The 23,173-nt window shown below is 49.9% G+C and overlaps 1 protein-coding gene and 1 pseudogene across 2 annotated transcripts in view; one reads left to right on the top strand and one right to left on the bottom strand.

The window, feature by feature from the left end:
• The first annotated feature begins 2,673 nt into the window (after positions 1-2,673).
• The window catches only part of WWC1 (WW and C2 domain containing 1), a 152,795-nt gene continuing 132,295 nt past the window's right edge, over positions 2,674-23,173 (top strand). Inside the window, exon 1 of the mRNA XM_082835734.1 lies at positions 2,674-2,811. Within this exon, the coding sequence (XP_082691860.1) occupies positions 2,693-2,811 (119 nt within the window). The 5' untranslated portion in view covers positions 2,674-2,692. The remainder of the gene's footprint in view (positions 2,812-23,173) is intronic.
• On the bottom strand, positions 11,468-13,155 carry LOC309958998 (ubiquitin-conjugating enzyme E2 variant 3-like; annotated as a pseudogene). The gene is made up of 2 exons: positions 12,964-13,155; positions 11,468-12,827 (listed from the first exon to the last, which is right to left on the bottom strand). The product of its transcript is annotated as a ubiquitin-conjugating enzyme E2 variant 3-like (transcript).

Here is a 23,173-nt window from a genome sequence, read left to right as displayed (position 1 = left end):
CTAAAGATGTGCAGGAACAAGTCATGTGGAAATGCCAGGGCTAGGGCACCTGGGCTAAAAAGAAAGTTGGATTTGGTGGTCTAAAAGGGGTTTTCCCTTCACAACCAACATCAGCCGGTGGGAAGGCATGGTTGCAAAACAAGGCAAAAAAATGAAAGCAGCAATTACGAAGATTGTCACAAACAACCACACACAATTTTCAGGCGGGGAAAGGACATGGGCTTGTGTTTGGAAAAGAAAATACTTCATCAGTTTCACAGGGGTGTACACGGTGCTCCAAACGTACCACAGGGAGGCCCCTGAGATGACAGCCTACTGTGGAGTGCCAAGCCCTCTACACTTCTCATCTGTAGCCCTTATGACAAGCCCTACAGAGTCTATATTATTATGGTGACTTTCAGACCTAAGACTGGGACTTCAGTTAAGCAAGTTACTCAAGGTCACACAGCTAGAAGATAGGGAGGGTTTAAGACCCACACAGAGTGGTTCCAGAGCTTTTGCTTCTCAGCCAAATAACTATGAAACAAGCATCAAAAGGGACAAGCATGCATAAGCATCCATGATATTCCAGATCCAGACCGTGGGTAGGTCCAGGAGTTGCAGAGTAACTAAAAAAAAAAGAAAGAATAGGTTAATGGTGGAGAGCACGAGTACTGAAGTCAGGCCTAGGTTCACTTATTAGCTCTGTATCCCTGGTCAACAATATAGCATCTTGGAGCCTCAGTTTTCTCATCAGTGAAATGGGTATCATAAGTTGTATTCCTTATTCCAGAGTGGTGTTTGACACTTACATGAGATCCTGCGTGTGAGGCACCTAGCACCACGTTGACTTTAATTTTGAGCTATTGCCCTCATCACTAATGCGAGGATTTTATACATAGTGAAGTTGAGGCCCAAGCAGAGGCGGTGCAGAGGGCTATGGGAATCTCCCCATAAAAGGAGTGGGAATTCCTACTTCTAGGTGTTGTAAGGCCAGTCTGAGGCCCACATTTCTGGACTTTTGTGCATGGCATCTATGGAATGAGGGAGGGAGGGTAAGGCCAAATACTGAGCCCATGAGTCTGGCCTTAAGAAGTAACTGGCTTTGCAGAAGGCATTTGGAGGTGAGGAGCTGCCATGGTGGGGCTTCTCTAACAAAAGAAGATGAGACCACAAACATGGGATTCTCCCTTTTGCTCAGCACACCCTGGCCCATACAACACAGAATGCTGGCTCCTCTGGGAGACTGTGGGGCTCAGACAAAAGGATACACCACACTGGGCTTCATTCCTCCAGTTCACCTCCCCGCTATATATCCAGGGCAAAAAATGGTTAAAGACACAGTCAGAAGACATAGACAGCCAGTTGATCCTTAACTTTAATTAAGTAATTACAAATTTTTAATTTCTTAAGCAATATTGATTTTTAAATTTTCTTCTCATTTTTTTTCAACATGGAATTTTACTTTGCTTGCTTTCTTCTTTTTCGTAACCCCCTTCCCCCAAAGCTATAACATATCAAATAGTATCGCAGAGGAGAACGCAGGGGAAGCTGCCTGGGACAGGTTAAGTATTCAATTTAATGAACAACAACAATGTCATTACTATTACTTTTACAGAGTGCTTCCCTGACACCGCCTGGAAGTCCTCCGGGGTCGAGGAGGGTGGGGTAGATTGATAGCACTCCTAATTTTACGGTCCCGGGGAAAAGCCAGCTACATTTGCAAATACGAGGGGTGGGGGGATGGGTGAAACAACGTGGGGAGAAGAATAGAATAAGAGGGAGACAGATGGTGTGTGTGTTGGGGGAAGGGATCAGAGATCCTGGAAAACTTATGTTCCCCGATTTGCAAGAATGTTTCCATTTAACCACTTCTTGCCTGACTCCTGATTCTACATGAGAGAAGCGGGGAGTTGTAAGATTTGGTGCCACCTGTGCAAGAGCCTGGACCCTCGGAGTGGAGAGAGCCAGGAGCGTTGGGAAGCAGAGGGAGAGCGGGTCTTGCTCTAGCCTCCTGGGGCGCCAGTCTGGGTCAGGAACCCAGGTAAGGGGCGGGCTCCCATTCCTCCGGCAGGAGCAGCCGGCGGTTGGGACTGTCCCACGAGGGGGCGCGTCTCGGGCCCTAGGACCCGCCCTCGCTGCGCTGGGCGCGGGGAGGGGACGCGGGAACCCTGGCGCCCGGTGCTCCGCCTCCCGTTTCCGGGGCAGCGCGGTTACCTGCACCGCCCGAGCCGCACCTGGCGGAGGCAGAAGTCGCAAGCCGAGAGCGTTCGCTGAACGGCGGAGCTGAGAGGAGGGATAGCACCCGGCTGGGGGGAGGAAGAGGCGGCGGCGGGCGGCGGGCGGCGGCGTGGAGGCTGAAGGGCGCCGCGCGCCGCGAAGGAGGGCAGGCGGCAGCTGCGCTCGACTCGCTCTGCCACGCCGGCGGGGCGCGCACCCGGCCCCGCACCGCGCCGCTGCGGACGCACATGGCAGCGTGAGAGGGCCGGCGGCGGGAGGAGCGGGCGGCGCCGGGCCGGGGCCGCAGGGCCGCATGGACAGCGCCGCCACCCCGGCCGGCCCTCACTAGGGCCCCCAGTCCGCGGGCGCCACTCCCCAGATCATGGTGCCTCGGCGGCCGCCCGAGCCGAAAAGAGCCGGCCGGAGCCGTTGAGCCGGGGGCCCCCGCGGCGGCCGGGAGCTGCATGGGGGAGCGCGGGCCGCGCTCGGGAAGATGCCCCGGCCGGAGCTGCCCCTGCCGGACGGCTGGGAGGAGGCGCACGACTTCGACGGCAAGGTCTACTACATAGACCACACGAGCCGCACTACCAGCTGGATCGACCCGCGGGACAGGTAGGACCCCGAGAGGCCCCCTCCTGCCCCACGGGCCACCAGCCGGGATTGTGCAGGGGATGCCGAGGAGCTCGGCGAGCGTCTTCGGTTTCCCGCACCCCACACGCTCCACCTTCATCCCCTTCTGGACCGCCCGGGTGGGCTGCCGGGAGGAGGGGACGGCCAAGTGAGTTGGCCCAGGCTGCCGCCGCCGCCTTCCTCTGATGAGGACTCAGGCCCCAGGCGGCACCTGCCCGGAGTTTTGACCTTAAGCTCTAGCCCCGCCCCCCGCCCCCCGCTTCCCCTTAGTTGGGTCGGGCGGGGGCTGGGGGAGCAACCTAGCCGAGCGATGCTGGGGCTTCCCGGGAAGGCTTTCCCCAGCACGGGGTGGGGGAAGAGGGGGGATGGGGAAGCATCTGGTTTGGAGCGGGTGGCAGGCACCCAGGACTCAGTGGGAGACCGCTGGAGGAAGGACACTGCGTGCGTGCAGGGGAAGGCAGCCTGGAGTGTGGTTTTTGACAGGTGTCTCCGCGGCTCTGAGAGGAGCAGGGGAGCAGTCTGGGGGCCTGGAGGCCGAGAGAGGGAAGGAAAGGAAGGAGCCGGGGAGGTCTGATCGGGGAGACCGGTTCTCCAGGAATCTCACGGCAACTTGGAAGCTGTTAGGATGTAGATGGAGGTGAGAGGCCTCCGCAAAGCCCTGCCCATCCCTCTTTCTCCTCCCTCCCTTTCTCTGGGGACCGCGGCTTCTCAGCCCTGCACCAGCGCGTCCTGACCTTGGTGGGCACCAGGCCGGCTGGAGCACCGGATTTGTTTTTGCTGAGGCAGGTGGAGTGTGTGGCTCTTAGCTTCCAGACTTTCTCCTGGTTTGGACCGCTTGGCATTTCTTTGCACACACGCACCCCCCCTCCCCATGAATATCCTATGGGGAGGGGAGGACCACCCTCTGGGACCGCAGTCGCCTCCGTGGTCAAAGTGCCTCAGGAATGCGGAATTTTCACCTGGTCGCTGTGACCTTGGGTGTCAGTGCCTGTAAAGCAATGGAGGTGAATTGTTTGGACCCTTCATCCCGTGGGGTTGGGATGGAGGTTCCAGAAGTCCAGGATGGGGTGTGTAGCGAGGTGAAGGTTGAGAAAAAGCAGCAAGAAAATGTGAGCGGAGATTCCTCGTGGTTTCTGTGAGCACTTTGGTTCATTCATTCAACATTTACTGGGTACCTCCTCTGCGTTCAGTACCACGCTGAATGTCTCAATTTAATCCGGAAGAGAAATTTTTAACGCTGGAGAGCGTCCCGTGGGCAAGCTGCTTGTACCTCTGAGCCTCAGTTTCCCTATTTGTCAGACAAATGATTTGCTTGGAAGGGAAGGAGTAATAGTGGAACTCTTTTTTTAAAAAATTTATTTAATTTATTTTATTTTTGGCTGCGTTGGGTCTTTGTTGCTGCGCGCGGGCTTTCTCTAGTTGGCGCGAGCGGGGGATACCCTTCGTTGTGGTGCGCGGGCTTCTCATCGCAGTGGCTTCTCTTGTTGCGGAGCACGGGCTCTAGGCACGCGGGCTTCAGTAGTTGTGGTGCGTGGGCTCAGTACTTGTGGCTCGTGGGCTCTAGAGCGCAGGCTCAGTAGTTGTGGCGCACAGGCTTCGTTGCTCCGTGGCATGTAGGATCTTCTCCGACCACGGCTGGAACCCGTGTCCCCTGTATTGGTAGGCGGATTCTTAACCACTGCGCCACCAGAGAAGCCCAACAGTGGAACTCTTCAAAGTTGGAAGGGACATAGAAGAACAAGGCCCAACTCCCACTTTCAAACGTGAGACAAACTTTGAGGCCCGGAGGTGCGATTTGCTTGTATTTTGATCTTTCCACCCCTCTGCCTTATTTATGCCGAGTTCTTTACCGGCTCTGAAGTTCTAACCTCCACACTTGTGGTCCTACTCACTTTCCTTCCCCATGCTCCCCACAGGGTCAGTTGCCCCAGGGACTCTGTTGCTGTGTTGGTGAACTGGACAGTCCCTTGTCCTCTCCTAATACAGGCACAAGTTCAAGTTTCTGTGTCCTCCCATATTTTAGGTCCCAGCAGCTACCGAGTCCAGTGTGCTGTTAGCAGTTGAATGTCGAGGACACTGCTAACTCGGCCCAGGTCATGCATCTAGGAACTTCTCTGGGTTGCTGAGAGGATAACACAGCTGTAGAAAGCTTCTTAAACAACGGTCATTTTTTACCCTTGGAAGAGGGCAAGCAGTATAGCTTCTGTCGGATACTGACTTGACTAGAGCATAATTTCCCAAATTTTAGTATTATGTGGACCACGTTTTTTGCTATATCCACCTGTGTTATTGCTTACTTAATATTTGACTTTAAATCAACCCAATTTGAATTTTTTTAGCCACTTTCATAAAGGGGAAACTAGTAATATCTATTGCCCCCAATACTAGGGAACCTTTAAAAATACAGTGGGGGGGGAACCACAGTGCCATTATATTTGAGTTCACTCCTGGGGCCTGTCCACGGCTCCAGCAACAGGGCTGTGTAGCCTGTGTTTTTAGGCAGATTGGCAGGCATTAAAAACATATTGGCACTTCCTGGAGCTGCTGACTCTCTCCGCTTTGCAGGCCACTGGTTTGAATGCTGCATCTTTGTAGTGATATCTGCTGGTCATCCCACCTGCACTGGCCCGGGGTAGGGCCCCTGAGCTTGGGGCGCTGAGGGGTTCTGAGCTCACTATTGTGGTGAGCCAACTTTGAAAGTTTGGGGAAAGAGCTGAGCAGAGGGTATCCACTTCTGACTCCCTGGAATTCCCTCCTGCACACCCCAGAAGGGAGTTTTGCCTTCTTGTCCTACCTGTGTGGCCTCAGGCAAATCGCTTGACCTCTCTGAGGTGCAAGTGCTCCTTTGGTGAGAGAAGAAGGTTGATGAGATGTCTCTAAGCCCCCTGCCAGTTCTCAGATAGGATTTCGCTGATTCGGGCTTGACCTCGCCTTCTCCCTCCTGACTCCATGGCAGAATTGGGAGGGGGGACGGCAGGCAGGAGGGTGAGGGGACTGAGAGGAGGAGAACATTTAACAAGGCTGAAAAGCGCCAGGCTTCTTTGGGGTGGTGAGGTTAGGGGAGAGAAATTCTGCCAAGGCAGTTACATCTCTGCAGCTGGTTAATGCTATGAAACAAAATATCACATAAAAAATTAAGAAAAAAAAAAGATTCTGCTCCTTGAGTGTGTGTGTGTGTGTGTGTGTGTGCACGCGCGCCCATTTGTCTTGGTTTTTTTCCTTATCTGAATCAAGGAGATACACCTGTCCATTCCCCTGAATTTAAAAGAAGTAAATCAAATGGTCCTTCAGTCAGAAAAGTGATTTCTTAGCCGCAGAGAACAGAATAGCGTTTCGGGTTACCAACCCTGAAGAATGTCCTGGCACGTTCCTCTCTCTGGGCCTGAGCTGTTTTGTGTGCTGTCCGGCTTGGAGGCTGCTGGGGGTAGGGAATCCAGTTTTCAGCTTCCCCTTTCACTGGGGGGTTGCCAGCTCTCTCCCCTTCTCACCCAGGGGAAGACAGGGAGGCCGAAATTCCTGAGGATGGTTGTCCCAACAACCGGAGAGGGGCCAGTGGGCAGCTCGGGCCCTGCCTACTGGGCCAAAGGCTCCAACAGCACCACGGGCTCCTCCCGAGGCAAGGCTGGTCTGAGAAGGTGACAGGTCTGTGGGGAATCAGGTGCTGCATATCGGGTTGTGGAGCAGCGTGCCTTTAGCAGTGCTAAAGTGGGTGCTTCTGGGAGCTTCCAGCAAAGAGCCAGCATTCCGGGTATATTTAACTTAGAGGTATGCAACAACAAACACACTGATTGTTCTCCGAGGAAGAATGGATTGTTGGAACTGGCCCTGCTGGGGAAGGTTCCTGAAACCTAATTCCTGCTCATTGGGGGGTTTGTCTTCTGACCTTCTTCTAGGAACCACCTGGGAGCTCTGTGGGCACAGTTTCTGGGGCTGTGTGATCAGTGCTAGAGGCCCACGTGTCTGGGAGGCCATGTTGAGAGAACCCAGCAACTTCTCCCATGATTTGAGGAGGAATTTTTGCCAACGCTGTTATTTCAGGAGTGATTCATCGTGTAAGACGTTGGGTCTCCAGCAGGCAAAAGATCTTAATCTCCTTCTGGCTACAGACCCTTATAAGAATCTGACAAAGGTTAAGGATGTTTCCTGAAGACAAGCACGAACATGGCTTTTGGCACATAATTTCAGGGCGTTTGTAGACCCCGGGTTCATAACCCCTGCCAGAGATTAACTTAAAAACTGCTCGTCGCTCCCTGGATGCCCTCCTGTTTAGCTAGGTGGGACATAATGAGTGGGCATGTACTATATTCAAGTAGTCTGCTGAGAGCTTTCCACGGATAACTTCCTTTAATCCCCCTGACAACCCTGGGAATAGGTTATCTGCCTGAGAAACCCGAGCCTCAGGGGGGCTAAGTTGGGGGAAAGCCACTCAGCTTCTGAGGACCTGAGATGGGAATGCCAGGCATGCCGGCTCCAGAACCCAAATTTCTAACCACTCAGCTGCCTGGACTCCGTTGCTGAATTAAGACCTCTGCTCCACCGCCTAAGGAATTTGGCCTTGGGGCATGGAGCCAGCACAGGCATGATTTCAGTTACCTGCTGCCATTCTGGTGTCGCCAGGCCATGGCTATCCAGTGAGTGGTGTAGAAAATGGAAAGAGGTTGAGTCTTTGAATCCTGGCATCTCGGATCGGCTGGTTGCTGCCTGAGTGACCTTGGCAAGTTACATATTCTCTCTGAGCCTTGATTTTGTCTTCTCTAGGATGGGGTGATGCACATAAACTGTCAAGGACCATTATGAGCATAAAATAAGTTCAATCACGTGGGGCAGCTAGCACAGAACCTAACATACAGGAGACACTTGGAAATGCCAAAGCTTTTGGCTTTTACTAGGAAGTACTTAGGAAATACTTAAGTCAGATGGAGACTGAGTCTCCATCCAGCTCTGTAGCAGTTTGCAGCTGGGCTGGACCTTTCTGGTCATGTAATCCAGGCCTCTCATTTCACTGATGAAACAGACTCAGAGACTGGTGACTTGCCCAAGGTCACACAGCAAATGTCAACCTTGAGTGTCTAGTAGAGGTCTCCTTTCTTCTTTCTTTTATGTAAACTTTCCCCTAAAAATCAGACCCAGTTTCTTCTCATCCACGGTAATAATTTGAGAATATGTTATGCTTGTGGTTTATTCTTTGTAATCCTTTTTGACTATGCAGACCAGCAAGTTTCTTTCATAGCATTGCAATCAGTTCTGACTCGTGTCGTAGGAATGTGTTATATGTCGACCAGTTAAAGTACCAGCAATTGCAAGTGCATTACTGTTTTTATAATCAATTTAAATAGATTTAAGGTTATTGTCGGACTAATGTCACTTTCCACCAATTTACATTCTGACAAGCTTTCTTAAGTGGGAATTATAACCAGCCTGCCAGGGAATTTACCCAAAGCCTCTATTCTCCATGCTTCTGCCTTTTTTTTTTTTTTTTTTTTTTTTTGCAGTACGCAGGCCTCTCACTGTTGTGGCCTCTCACGTTGCGGAGCACAGGCTCCGGACGTGCAGGCTCAGCGGCCATGGTTCATGGGCCCAGCCGCTCCGCGGCATGTGGGATCTTCCCAGACCGGGGCATGAACCCAACCCGTGTCCCCTGCATCGGCAGGCGGACTCTCAACCACTGCGCCACCAGGGAAGCCCTGTGCTTCTGCTTTTAGTGATCCACTAATACCTTTAGCTTGGGCCTTTACAATTATTAGAGGACTTTTCTTCTCCTTCCAAGGCTTGAATTTATGATCTACACATTTCACGGGAGTCTGCAATGCACGGGAATATCTTACGTCATTCATTAAGAAAGAAATAAGGTTAAAAAGCACTAGTCTAGCTAACAGGAAGAAATAAGAGGCATTGGAACCCACAAATGAATAAAATAATAATAAATGCTAAGTCTCCTAATATGTATTCTGTGCTGCGCACCAAGTGCTTTATATTATGATCTCATTTAATCCTTTTGCCAATCATATACGGTAAGTACTGTTATTTTCTCCATCCTCAGATAAGGAAACAGCGATTTAGAAAGGTTAAGAATTTATATTTGCTCAAGGTCACCACCAGTAGGTGATGTACCCAGGATTGGGGCCCAGCTGGTTGAACTCCTGAATCCACACTCGAATTAGCTATTGCCATTTCAGGGCTCCAGATGCCCTGTTGACAGGCTGGGCTGGAAAGTTACCATTTACTCCTAAATTGAGGCGAGCCTGCTGTGGATCTCCGGGAAAGGTGTTTTGCCAAGGAGGCTTAATCAGAGAAGCCAATGAGATCCACATGGCAGCTTAGGAGACGATCGGGCACAAAGTCTACCTTCTGGGAGCAGCCAGCTAACCAGAGCTCTGGGAGGGAGGGAGGGAAGGAACAGAAGGAGGCAGAGAAACTCTGAAGGATGCGGTGTGTGGAGAGAGAGAGTTCAGAGTCGTTCCCGAGTCTCTCGGGTAAATGCTCCCAAAGGCCAGGGACTTAGTAGCCAAGGCAGCGCCTCCCTGTCACCACCCCTCCCGCTTTTGGCCTCGCCAAACTGACCTGATTCCCCACTCCCCTGGGATCCCTGGGAGCTGTGCAACACTGCCCTTTTGAAGAGAAGCGAATCAGGTTGCCTTGGTTACTGGGAAGGTCGGAACGCCCAGCTCAGGTGCACATAAGGAGAGACGAGGCTAGAATAAGTGGGAGTTGGCACATGGCCGGCATGCTGCTGCAGAACTCTCTGGATGCAGGAAGCCTCAGTCGGGTTTTGGCTGCATTTGCAGGGGGTGCCAACTTCACTGCAGTCAGCTGTCTGTGCCGAGTGTCTCCAGCCACGTCTGCCTCCAGGCTATGGGGATCTGCCCCTGGCTCAGCGAGGGGCCCTGGATAAGAGAAACCCACTCCTCTTGGAGAAATGGCCTGGGGTAGCATCTCCTAGTACTTCCACTTGGACAGGGCTGAGGGCTGGATCGGGGCAGAGTCTGGGTGAAAAATGCATGCCGTGCCTCTCCCAGCACAGAGGGGCCCGTGGGCCACACACCTTTAGGTGGAACAGGTAGAGGCTCTAGTTACTGCTACTGACAAGCTTCTCGGCTGCCCTGAATCCCTGTTTCAGAGTGAGATAAAAGAAGAGAACACTCAGAAACTGGATACAGTGGCGTTTTGTTATTTAACCTTCACCAGCGGGCCATTAAGCCTCCAGCTCCTGGGCAGACAAGCTCCTGCCAAAATAAAGGGGGGGCGTTCACTGTTGTTGTGTGGGGGGAACGCAGAACATTCTGTAAAGATGCTAGACAGGGGAGAGGGAGTGCAGAAGAGAGAGCAGGGAGGAGGGAAGAAAAGGACAAGTGCAGTGGGTTACCTCCACCCCCATTGCCTCTTCAATGCTTCTACCCATGACATCTCACCATTGGAGAGAAATGGGATCTTTCAGTTTCAAATGTCTGCCAGAGAAAAAGGACCGAGGCTTAGGTTCTCGTTCAATGGTCGGCCAGAAAAAAAAAAAAAAAAATGAAGCCGCATCAAGAGTCGGGACACCTTTGTTGGCTTTTTTCTTCCCCTGCTCCATTCATCAACTCTCTGGCAGCCAGGACACCAGGCCAACAGCAGCTGCTGACTTTCCCCAGCCGGCTGCCTGCTGTTGCCGGGCCTGGTTTGGTGGCAGCCAGACTGTCCCCACGCTGGCTTCCTCCCCGCCCAGTGGCGGTTACTTGTTTAATTTGTCTCTGGGATGCCCTTAGGATCCACTGACTGATACCTGACTTGGAAGGATGAAGTATCGAGATCCAGGCATCAGGTGTCTGCCAGGATGAGATGAGCCTGGGACAGCCTTCCAATCCTGCATCTGTCGTGGCTTTTCTTGGATAGTTAGGGCTCCCTGAGCATGGCGTTGTGTAGTCCAGGAATTTCTAAAGTTTTAAAAGTTTTTATGTTAAGTGAAAAAAGAAGCAAACCCAAAAACTGTTCCATGAAAAATATAAATACATGTGGATGAATTAAGGGGTTTTAAAAAATGTTTCACTGGAATGGAAGGGCTATACATGAATCATTTTCTAAAACAAAACTGTGGCACATTATTAGTATATTCACAATATACAGAAAATTGCAGAGAAACGTCTGCTAAATGGAACACGGCATTTACAGACCTTGGAAAGATAAATAAAAAGGGCAAGGTAGGTATAAGAAAAGACAAACACAAAGAAGTCTGGAATTTAATTATGAGTATTACTGCCATTATATATTACGCACATAATCACGTTTTATCTTTCCTCTGAGTTTGGACCTATAAGAGCCATGAGAAAACAATGTTTGGAGAGAGGGAGAACGCTTCACTGTGTTCAAATTTGCTTCTGACACAGTCATTAGGATTTTCAGTTAAATTTAGATGGACTGAATTATTTCATTTTTTTGTTCATTTACTGCCCAACCCTTCACACTTCCTAAATGTATATTTTTCCTAGTTTAAGAATCCCTTTCAAATAATGCATCTAATCAATCCTAATCTTTCTGGTTCTACTCCTTAAAAACAGTAATCCCCTGACCCCAAAAATTTTAATAAAAAATGACCATGTGATCTCTCTTTTCCATTACATATAACACCTATCCTTTAGGTAAGATTGATGCCCAAAGCAGATGACCTAACACTCTGTTTTGAGGTCCAGCCCTTGGGTTTCTAAAACACCATTCGAAGGAGTTATCTGCAGTTTACATATGATTTCAATATCACAGCTAGAAATAGCAGCTCCAAAGCACATGTTCTACTGACTAATTTGGTGGGGCATAGCATGAATGACCTTTGGATACAACGAGGTGGTATCAGGATCATTCATTAATTTCAAAATGTATTTACTGAGGCCTTTTAAGCTCAAGGAGTTTACAGTGTGTCGAGGTGAAGAGACAAGTAAATATGCAATTATAACACAGTGTGATAGTGGTCATAATAGAGGCATGAACTTACTTAACCTGGAGAATTAGGGAAGGCTTCCTGGGAGAGGTGGCCCTCAAGCCCAGTCTTTTTTTTTTTTTTTGATAAATTTATTTATTTATTTTTATTTGTTTATTTTTGGCTGCACTGGGTCTCCGTTGTTATGCACGGGCTTTCTCTAGTTGCGGCGAGCAGGGGCTACTCTTTGTTGCAGCGCACCAGCTTCTCACTGCGGTGTCTTTTCTTGTTGCGGAGCACGGGCTCTAGGCACGCGGGCTTCAGTAGTTGGGGCACGCGGGCTCAGTAGCTGTGGCTCACGGGCTCTAGAGTGCAGGCTCAGTAGTTGTGGCGCACGGACTTAGCTGCTCCGTGGCATACGGGATCTTCCAGGACCAGGGCTCGAACCCGTGTCCCCTGCACTGGCAGGCAGATTCTTAGCCACTGTGCCACCAGGGAAGCCCTCAAGCCCAGTCTTGAAGGGTAAGCAGGACTTAGCCAAATTAATGAATGTTCTGGGAAAGGAAGCATCAGGTGCAAAAGCAAGGTGGCATGAGAGTGCATGAACCCTTCGGGAAGCTGCAAGTTGATCATCTGACTAGCATAAAATGCTTGTCAGAATGGCAGAAGATGAGGCTTTGTCTTCTCCCTGCTCACCAATAACCCATACTTCTCTTGCTGAAGTCTGTGCCTTCAAAACATTTGTAATAATATATTGTAAACTCTGTGAATCCAGATTGCAACCAATTCCAATCACTCGATTTGCAGGAAATGCACTCAGTTTCCACGTCACATAGGTCATGATTTCCGCTGGTTGAGATGCAACGAGCAGGATGCCATGTGGACGATAATGTCCTAGAGCTGCAACAAAGGCTCTGAACATATCCACATTTCTCTGTACCACGTCGAGGTAGGACTGAGAACTACCCAGAGAGTTGACTGTGAAGATCACCACCTTTGCTGAAATTGCTAATGTGCAGGCAATTCCCAGTTCTCCACCGCCAACCGCGGTAATTTTATTGACTGTTTTATTCTCATGATTTGCCCAGTTCTTTGAATTTATATCTGAGACACCTTCAGTGATTTTTGCAATATAGGCCAACAAGTCTGCCTGCTGTGCTGCATCAGATGATGATAGAGAATACAGGGGAAGTTCTTCTTGTAACTTGGCAATCATTTCTTTAATTCATCCAACAATGACAGATTTAGGCCTGATACATCACAGGAATAGTGCCAGTGAAATTCAGCAGGTTTTTCTGGGAACTATCTTTGAAAACATAGGTATCCATGGAATATCTGAAATGTGGGAAAAACATATTTACAGTCTTCAGTTCTTCCATAGTTAGATCCCTGAACTTGTACTTGCCAAGCAGTCACCTCACACCCTCACTGTTGAGCTCCATCTCCAGCCAGGACCACGAGTCGGGTTCTAGTCCAGGAATTTCTCACACATGCATTTGTATCACTAACAGTGACAACCATAACTGGCCTCTGGTGATCACGATGCTAATAGTTATATTTAGTCATCTTTATCCAGTAGCTCGCGTGGGCCAAACACAGTTTGTTGCTCATGGTATTTTTATGGCATTTTGCAGATGAGGAAACTGAGGTTAAGAACAGCCAAGTGACAAACTCAAGGTCATAGAGGTAGAAAGGGGCAGAGTTGGAATCTGAATCTAGGTCCATCTGGTTTCAAAGCCTTACTCTTTTTGCACCACTGCAGTCTTTTTCAGTGAATTTGGAGAGAGGAAGGGAAGAGGGGAAGGGAGCAAAGGAAAAGGGACCTTTGTAACTACAGAGAAACTACATCTATGAGCATATATACCTTGCTCACTGTGGAGGAAAATGTTTGTGTGGTTCCAGCCGAACTTTGGTTTGACATACCACACTGTTCCCTGCAGTAGATAAGGCCTTCCTAACGATCTCCAGAGGACACCAAGTCCCATCTCTGTCATTTACATATAGTAAGTCACCTTGAACAAGTCCCTTCTCTACTGTGTAAAACACAGGTAAGCGTAGGACCTACCTACCCCAGAGGGTTGTGGGGAGATGAAAGGACCTCAGACATGGTGGGTCTTACCCAGTGCCTGGTACACACCAGGCTTTCAGATGGGAGCTGTGACTAGTTAGGCTAGTTTAGCCTTCTTTGCCTTGGTAGAGAAACGAGAACCATTGTCCCTTCCTTGCCAACTCAAGTTTTTTCCTGCTGAAGCAGGGCTCACCTGAGCCGCCTTGACACCAGGGTTTGCAAACCACCTTGGGGCACTCATTGTGTAAATAAACCAATAAATTCTTTTCCCCCTAGTCTTATCAGAGGCAAGCCCTCGTTTGGAATTTCTGAAGTAAAGTGACTCTTGCCAGGGAGCTGGCACCAGGGCAGTGTGTGAAGCAGGGATAATGAGTTGCAGTGGTCATGGCTGAGTGAAAACGGCTACTGTGGGAACTGGAGGTCTCTGGAATCCATTGGTGACTGCTCTGATATCCTGGCCCTTCACTCGTGCTTCCCTGTGCCCTGTTGGAGAGCTGTTTGAGAACCTGCTGATTTTAGCATGGAGGTGGTGCAGAAGGGCCTTGGTGTTTATCGTGTCCCACCCAGCCAGGGGTTGGCCATTCATTCAGCAGGTATTTATTGAGTGCCTACTGGGCTTCAGGCTCCGTTGCCCTAACCAAGGATGAGAGCAAAGTCCCTGCTGCAATGGGGTGTACCCTCGGGCCAGGGAGATGGGCAAACAGATAAATTACATTCTGACTGGGGGCTTGGTATTTGCTAGAATTCTTTGACCCATCTTAGGAAGCTGGAGGGATGGCCCTGTCTAGGACACCTGTTGGTAGTTGCTGTGTGAACTTGGGCTTTGGATCTGAGAGACCTTTGCGCCTTCCCTACGGTGTTACCCAGAGCCTGTTAGGATGAGCTGGGCACCGGGCTAAGTGCTGGGAATGCAAGGGTGACATAAGACAGTCTCCAACTCATATCATTTACTACAAATTAGTGAGAGACAGTCATCAAACTGTGCAAATAGAAATGCCAGGCTCTCTGAACCTTGGTTTATTTCCTCTCCTGTTTCATCTGGACTCAACTTAGAAATATTTATTGACTGCCTGTAAACGAATAGAGTGTCTGTAATATGCCAGACATTGTTCCAGCACTGGGGATTTGGCAGTGATTAAGCCGTCAAAAATCCTGTCCTCACGGAGCTTACATTCTAGAGCAGTGATTCTCAAGCTTGGGGAAGCATCAGAATCACCTGGAGGATTTGTTAAGCCGGGTCCCACTCCCTCACTCCCACCCACACACCCAGTCTGTGTCAGTAGGGCTGCCGTGGGCTTGGAAGTAGGGCTTGGAAGTTGGTGTTTCCAGTGCATACTGCTGCTGCTTTGTGCCCTGTTGCTTTGCAGACCGCTAACAGTTGATTTATTGAATCCTCGCAATAACCTGGGAGGATTGGGGGTTAGGGTGGGGTAGGGGAGTCGGGGGGAGCCCTCTCATCGCTGTTTTACAGACAGGGAACTGAAGAAGGCAGGTGAGGCAACTTGGCCCTCCCTCTTATGCTAAGCAAGCTACAGGAAGTGACTTCAGAAGCAAGCACTGTTTAACTGCCTCGCCGTGATCGCTATGAGCAATTTTGTTCTAGTTCTTTTGCTGACCCAGAGCCTGACTGGTGGCAACATCCAGTCGGGTCTGCCCCCGCATTGTAAAATGAAGGATGGGGAAGCAGGAGGTCTGAGCAGATCCCAGAAGCCAGAAGGAACTTCTCTTTACATTAGAATGTGTGGAGTTATGTATCCATGGTCACCGAGAGGAACAGAGGGCACGGGTCTTCCCTGTTTCTCCCTGATGCTGAGCCAGGAGACCTGTGCCGAGTCTGCTCTTCAGGAAGGGGTACTGGGCTCCTTCCCCCCTAACCCAGTCTTACTTCGAGTCTAGGAAGTGCAGATGAGGTGTGGCGAAGAGGCAAGGCTCTCCTCTCAGAATCCTCACAACAGCCCTCTAGGGAGGCCTTGTTCCCCTTGACCATGACTTGGATTGTACATCCTCAGCCTTGTCACTGGCTGGTTCTCTGACCTTGTTTAAGCTACTTAAAGCCTTCTGAGCCTCAGTTTCTTCACTGGCAAAATGGGAATAAATTAGAAGCTACCTTGTAAGCCACAATGAAATTCGAGGTCTCTCATCATATTTAAGTTCCACTGTCTGGACTGTTCTAATGACAGAGATTAAGGCCTCCTTGATAGCTTCATCTATAGTTCTGTAGTTTCTGCTCAGTTCAGATATTTTGAGCACCAGAATTTTTTTGGACATAAACCTCTTTCTTCTCATTTCTCTGGAAAAATGGATCATACTTAAGCAGATACCCATCTTCCCAGACAACAAAGACTTTTGCTAGACGGGACTACTAAGCGGTATCTTAATAGCTCAAAAAATTTCAAACCAGCCTGAGTAGTTTATTTCCACTGCTGATATAAAACAAATATTTGCTGGCCGCAGGTGGAGGACCCTGGGTGTTTCTTCAGCCTCCTGACTGGTCACCAGGCCTGAGTGGTTCTCAAAATGTGGTCCCAAACCAGGACATCAGCTTCACCTGGGAAGCTGTTAGACCTGCAGACTCTCCTGTCCCACCTCAGACCTACTAATCAGACACTCTGGGGGGTGGAGCCTTGAGAGCTGTCTTTTAAGGAGCATCCCAGGTGACTCTGCTGCCCCCTCAAGTCTGGGAACTACTGGCCAAATGTTTGCAGCTAGAATGACGTGAGGTATTCTGTGAGTGGTCGCAGGCAAAAACTGGCCAGGTTTGAAGAGCCTTCCAAGCACAGGTCGATGCAGCCTGTTGAAATGGTCTTCACTGGCTTGAGAACATTTTATGATCAATCCCCAGACCCTTATTGTCCAAGCGGGACCTCCGCACTTCTTTAACCAGGCCTCACCATCACTTAACATCTTTGCATCAAGATTCAGCTCACAAATGAAGTATAAAAAGGCCTTCCCCTTCTCCCTCGCCTGGGCTCCATGACACCTTATGCTGTAGTAGGACAGCGTGACTACCCGCATCCTCTCCGTTCTTGTTAATAGGCAGCTCAGTGGCTGGCACACAGTAGGACTGCACCAAGCCAGGAAATGGCTGCTCCCCAATTGGGAGTTTTGGATTCTGTTTGTGGCCCTTCCTCATAGCAGCAAGTCCCTTGGCCTTCCTGAGCCCTAGTCTTCATTGCTCTATGACGGGGGGAATAATGACCCTTGGTCTCCTTTCCACAATGGAGTATAGGAGTCTGTGTCTGGATGTCCGGGACAATAGGATCAGTCAGTGATTCTCAAGTTCAGTTGCACATCGGACTCAGCAGAGGGGGAGTGCTAAAAACACCTATGCCCGCCCCACTCCCAGAGAATCTGGTTTCATTGGTCTGGGGTCTGGCCTGGGCATGGGATTTCTAGAATCTCCCCAGTTGACTCTGGAATACAGCCACATTGGAGAACACGACTGTAGGTAAATACATCCCTTCCTCAAAATGCTTGTAGAGTTTGAATGAGATTATGCTAAAGTACCTTGTAAAGCGCTTTAAAATTTAAGAGTTACACAGTTCCACATGGAAAACTGAAGATGATTCAGGAAGTATTAAAAAATAGCTATGGGGGGGGGAGAAGGAGATATTTCAGGGATGTCAGGCACCTTGCAGTTTGGTAATTTCCCCTCTTCTAGATCTGTCTTGCTATTTCTTTCCTGATGTGTTAAGTATCAAATTGATTTGGGCTCATCTTTGCCTTAATGTGAAAATCTTTTAACTTGCATTGCAGGAGTAAATGCCTTTAAATAAATTGGTCTAAGCTACTTTGGAGTTGTAGGCCTGGGGGGTGGGCAGCTGCTGTCTGTCCCCAGCAGATCTTGGTCTGGATTTCGTGCACACGTCTGAGTCCTCGAGACTCCAAGGGAGTGGGGAATGCAGATGTTGTCACCATGTAGATCGTGGCCGGTGGATAAGAACTCATCATAGCCAACACTTGCTGAGACTCTAGATAGTGCAAAGATCTGAGCCGAGTGCTTTGAGTGCATTTTCCAATTTAATTCTCCTAGCAACCGTGCGAGGTGAGAACCGTTACCATCTCCATTCTGCTGCTGGGGAAACTGAGGCTCAGGCAGTTGAGAACTTGCCAGTGATGGCACAGCTAATAAGTGGCAGAACTGGGATGCCACTTTCTCTGCCGCCACAATGCACCCTGAAGGCCAGGCCAGGCTAGGCTGTCAAGTAGAGCAATACTGAATTTGTTCTGGTAATTCAGACCATAGCTCCTTTCACTACTGTGATTCCTTGAGTAGCAACTTCACTCAGTTGCTCGGGGTCTGTCTGGATAGCTAGACCTTTCTGTTTGCTCTGCTCCTATTTTCGGAGATGTCCCTCTCTCAGCGAGCACGGTGAGCGAGCTCTTTTTCTGAGTACAGTCAGTTTTTCAAAATTCCTCCAAGGATCACTTTCCTAGACCACATTCCCCTGTCCTGGTGGTGATGAGCATCTTTGTTTCACCCTCCTTACAGACTCTTGTGCTCAAGGTAGCCCCATCTCTTGTTACTTTGGCATGAAAGACTTAGCAGGAATCAAATTCCCTTCGGACGCTTTGGTGTCTGAATGGCATGTGGGCTTGGACGGCAGCATTCTTGCTTGCCCAGTAGCACATCCTTCAGGACGTTTGTTTGGGTTCACTTCAGATCATCTCAGATCTGAAGTGGCTCTAGCCGTGCACAAATTACCTTCCACTTCTGTTGCGTGTTGGGTAGAATCGAAAACAAAGAATGCCATTACCTTTGTGTGTTTGGTTCCTGGTGGGAACTGTGCTAAGACGAGGGTTCAGCAGTGACCAAAGACAGACATCATTCCTCATAGAGCTTACGGACACATAATAAGAACATGAACAAAAGACTTACGGATTAGGAAGATAAAGAGGATGCTGTATTAGAAAATAACAGGTCTTGTAAATGACACCAAAGATCCAGCTATGGAATTTAAAAGTTCTGTAGTCAGACACGCTGTTTGCTTTTACCTCTAAGTAGGATCCGTCTGTAGTGATCACTGCTCTACCTCTTCAACCAGGTTTTCTTAATTCAAGTCAGGAGATCCTGGCACTCACTGTAGTGGCGACAAGTGTATTTTCTTTTTTTTCGCTTTTTTTTTTTGAATGAAAGATTCTTTAACTTCTGTAGTGCTTCACAATTTTCAAAAGTTTCACACACGTGATTTCATACAATCTCATAATAACCCCCCCCTTTTTTTTTTAATCCCCTACCCCTGTATTGTGCCTTTCCCCTTCCCTCTCCCCACTGGTAACCTGTAGTTTGTTCTCTATGTCTGTTGAGTCTGTTTCTTTCTGTTTTATTCCCTGGTTTGATGTATTTTTTTGATTCCACATATAAGTGATAGCATACAGCATTTGTCTTTCTCTGTCTGACATACTTCACTTAGCATAATGCCCTCCAAGTCCAGCCATGTTGCTGCAAATGGCAAAATGTCATTCTTTTTTATGGCCAAGTAGTATTCCACTGTACATGTAGACCATATTTTCTTTATCCATTCCTCTGTTGATGGATACTTAGGTTGCCATACCTTGGCAATTGTAAATAGCGCTGCTATGAACACTGGGAAGCAGTGCTTTTTCTTTCTTTTTTTAAAAAATAAATTTATTTATTTATTTTTGGCTGCATTGGGTCTTCGTTGCTGCGTACCCGGGCTTTCTCTAGTTGCGGCGAGCGGGGACTACTCTTCGTTGTGGTGCGCGGGCTTCTCATTGCGGTGGCTTCTCTTGTTGCAGAGCACAGGCTGTAGGCGCGCAGGCTCAGTAGTTGTGGCGCACGAGCTTAGTTGCTCCGCAGCATGTGGGATCTTCCCGGACCAGGGCTCAAACCCGTGTTTCCTGCATTGGTAGGCGGATTCTTAACCACTGTGCCAACAGGGAAGTCCCAACAGTGTTTTTTTCTTAACTTTGGCCAAGGAGCTCTGTTCTTCCCCCAAGGCAGCATGATTGGTCAACCACATGCATCTGAATTTCCTAAGAGAGTTACTCAAATGCAGATTCCAAGGCCTGGCTCTGGTCAACATAATCAGAATTTCTGGATTATGTGAAACCCAGACTCCTTTGTAAAAAGAACCACTGAGTGATTTTGCTACCGTCCTAGGTTTGAGAAGTACTGATCAAGGAATAGACTTGTTTCCAAGTGCAAATCCTTCTAGAGACTCGACAGGACTAGAATCCCTTCAGCCTCTTCCACAACCTGGCCTACTTATTTATTGGTCCTCACCTCAGAAACATCTCTTCCTTTCTTCAGGCATCCATGGGTTTCTAGAGTGTGCTCAGGTGCTCTCTCCCCAGGAGTAAGCCTTCAGTCCTACCCCCTGCTCCTCTCTCTGAGGGACACAGAGGGGTTCCATACCCACCCCCCTCACCCCCCATTCCCGCCATACCCTCCATTCTCCTCCTCCCACCCCCATTCTCTGAGCAAAGTTCCAGGAGTGTCACCAGGAGACCTGTGGCGGCATCTTCCTTGACCTCCCTGTAGTGTCTAACCGTATTGCCAGCTCTCCTCCTTTCCTGGCAGTCATTCTTATCCAGGAGAGTAAGGTGTTGTGCAGTCTCCTCCCTAGTGGCGGCCTGTGTCGCCAGGCCTTCGACCACCTGCTCTGCACTGAAACCTCAGGTGCTTATTTCCAGTTTCCAGCTGGACATCACTTCTCTGTCCAGGCGAGCACTGCAAACTACCACAAATCTAAAACTGAATCCAGTCCGGGTCTCAAACCAACATCTTTGCCCATCTGTGTACGTTGAAGCCCCGCCTCCCTCACTGGCCACGTTGGGTACCACTTGCTCCACGAGGCCTTCCCTCATCTGTCATCTCCCGCGCCACTCTGGCTGGAGGGTATCTACTTTAAGCCAGGCCTGTTCTGGTCAAAAGCAACAGAGGCCCACGTGACATGGCTCTAGGAAAGAGAGGCTGCTGTGAGGTCAGAGATTTCACAGGAATCTAAGGATGGGCATAGCGGCCCCCACTACCGGGATGGCAGGAGCTGCAGCTGGAGGCCGTGAAGAACAGCGGTCTCCACGTACGTCCCTCTGTTCCCTCCTGTCGGCCCGCTCATGTCATGGTTTCTGCTACCTCTGAAACCTACAGACAGACTACAACAAATCTGAAATTTGTTCATACGTTCGTAAACCACGTTATGAATTAGTTCTGCCTTGAACTTGCTGTGTGACCCTGGGCAAGCTACTTAATCTCTGTGAGCCTCAGTTTCCTCACTCTATACAAATAAGACGAAGAAGAATAATAGCCAAGATTTTATTGGGTGCCAAGCCCTGCTCTAAGTGTTTTATATTAGCTCAATTAACAGTCACACTAACTTTCTGAGGGAGGTACTGTTACTATCCTCACTTATAGATGAGGAAGTGGAGGCACAGAGAGGCTAAGTAATTTGCCCAAGGTCACACAGCTAGAATGTGGCAAAGCCAAGATTCAAACTCAGGCTCTCTGGCTCCAGAGCTCACGCTGTTAGACCGCCATTCACTTTGAGGGGTTATTGTGAGAATTATAGCGTGGATTCTCTTATTTAGGACACATAGCCGAGAGCAGTACTCAGAATAAGTACTTAAGGATGCTAACAGCCATGACATCATCACAGCATTAGTTTGCAGGTGACCCATATGACCTTCACAACCCCAGCCGACCTCGTAACTCTTCGCCTCAGCAGCCACAGCTAACCCGGTGTCCCCGGTTCAAATTCTTGTGAGAGATGCTGATTTGGAAAGATGACAGAGCTGGCCTTGAACTGGATTCACCTGGTACAAGAAATCACAACAGGGCTCAGGGGTCATGTAGCAACCACGGCAGCTCTCCTCTCAGGAGAGGCCATGGGCAGCTGGCATCCCTAGGTCGTTCTTTCTCAGAACTTCCAGAGTCAACTGTTCTGAATGTCTGGCAAGTTAGGGGACCTGGTGGTTACTCTCGCTGAGCACATGCTCGATTCTGAGCCCTGCTTTTGGCCTCATCCCCTGTGGCAAGCTCCCATTCATTTCCGTGACCCTGACTCTCACTGCTGGAAGTGGGGCCTGTGGACCAGCACATCAGCATCGCCGGGGAACTTGTTAGAAATGCAGAATCTCAGGCTCCACCTCAGACCCACTGAGTCAGAAATCGCATTTAACAAGATCCCCAGTGGTCCTTGCAGGTTAATGTTTGAGTAGCCCTGGCCAGTCAACACTACTTATGTCTGCGTAGCACTGTTTTGTTTTTTTGTTCTGTAGCTGACTGTGCCTCTAACTAGCTCCGATATAGATATCAGATAATATCAGGAAGCAGTGGATTCTTACAACCAGGTATAAACACTGCCGAGGGGTAGGAGCTTCTCAGCCTGTTCCCACAGCCCCACATGGAATAAGGGATTGAAGCCGGATCGGGGATGGGAGTGGGGGAGGGCTCAGTTGAAAGGGGGGGTCACACCTGCTGAGAAAAGACAGGGTCCTGAGCCTGCAGCATGCCCACCAGTGGGGTCAGATGCCAGAGGTCAGAGTGGAGGCAGGCTGTGTAGAAGTCCACCACGGTGGCAGGACGTGGTCTCCGGGGTGCACGGGGCAGTCAGAAGGTGGGAACCCTTGGTGGCAGGGGCAGTGTCTCTCAACTGCAACACAGAATGAGGAGGTGGCCCGCGGGCACCTGGCAGAGATCACAGAGGCAGAATTCCAGCCCTTAGAGAACAGTGGCAAGAGCAAGACAAGGAGGTCTGGGGTCCCCAGTAAGCTTCCCAGGCAGAGGCTTGAGCCAGCAAAATAAATGGCAGGCTCCCTGGAACTAGCTTAGAACAGGGCAGAAGTACCGCCATGAGGGGGCTAGCAGAAACAGTGCCCATGGCCAAGGCTGGGACTGGCTGAGCCAGGACCCCCATGCGCAACCCTGGACCCAGCCAGGGGCAGCCTGAGTGGGGCGGCACTGGGGCAGGAGAGGGCAGGCTCCTGGTGGGGGACCGGGGGCGGGAGGGTCAGGCAGCCAGCTGCAGGCCGGGGGGAAAGTCTGTATGAGGCCCTGTGGACCGCCTTGCCTTCCTGGCATGAGGGCGGTGGGGAGGTGTGGCTGGATGCCAGAGGGCTTTCCCATCACTGCTCCCTGGCCCCGGTTCACCGTAACCGCATAAGCGTGGACCTTGCCCGGACACATTCCCGAGATAACACCCACCGTCATCCCGGGAACAGGGTGACAGCCCGACTGTGTGAGCAAGGCTCCCGACACCCTCCCTGCGTTCATTTCCAGTTTGCTGGATGTTGTATGTGTGTCTATGTAAAATGACAGAAGAACGAGTCATTAGTGAGCCGTCCAAAGTCCCTTTGGGAACATTCCAGGAAAATCAATATCCCATCAAAGCCACAAATGGCTTTTTTCTTTCCCCCACTCCTTCAAGGCA

Source organism: Leucopleurus acutus (assembly GCF_964270905.1).
Source record: "Leucopleurus acutus genome assembly, chromosome: 3".
Taxonomy (NCBI): domain Eukaryota; kingdom Metazoa; phylum Chordata; class Mammalia; order Artiodactyla; family Delphinidae; genus Leucopleurus; species Leucopleurus acutus.
The sequence above is the reverse complement of the archived record's forward strand: the minus strand, read 5'-3'. Positions and strand labels throughout refer to the sequence as shown.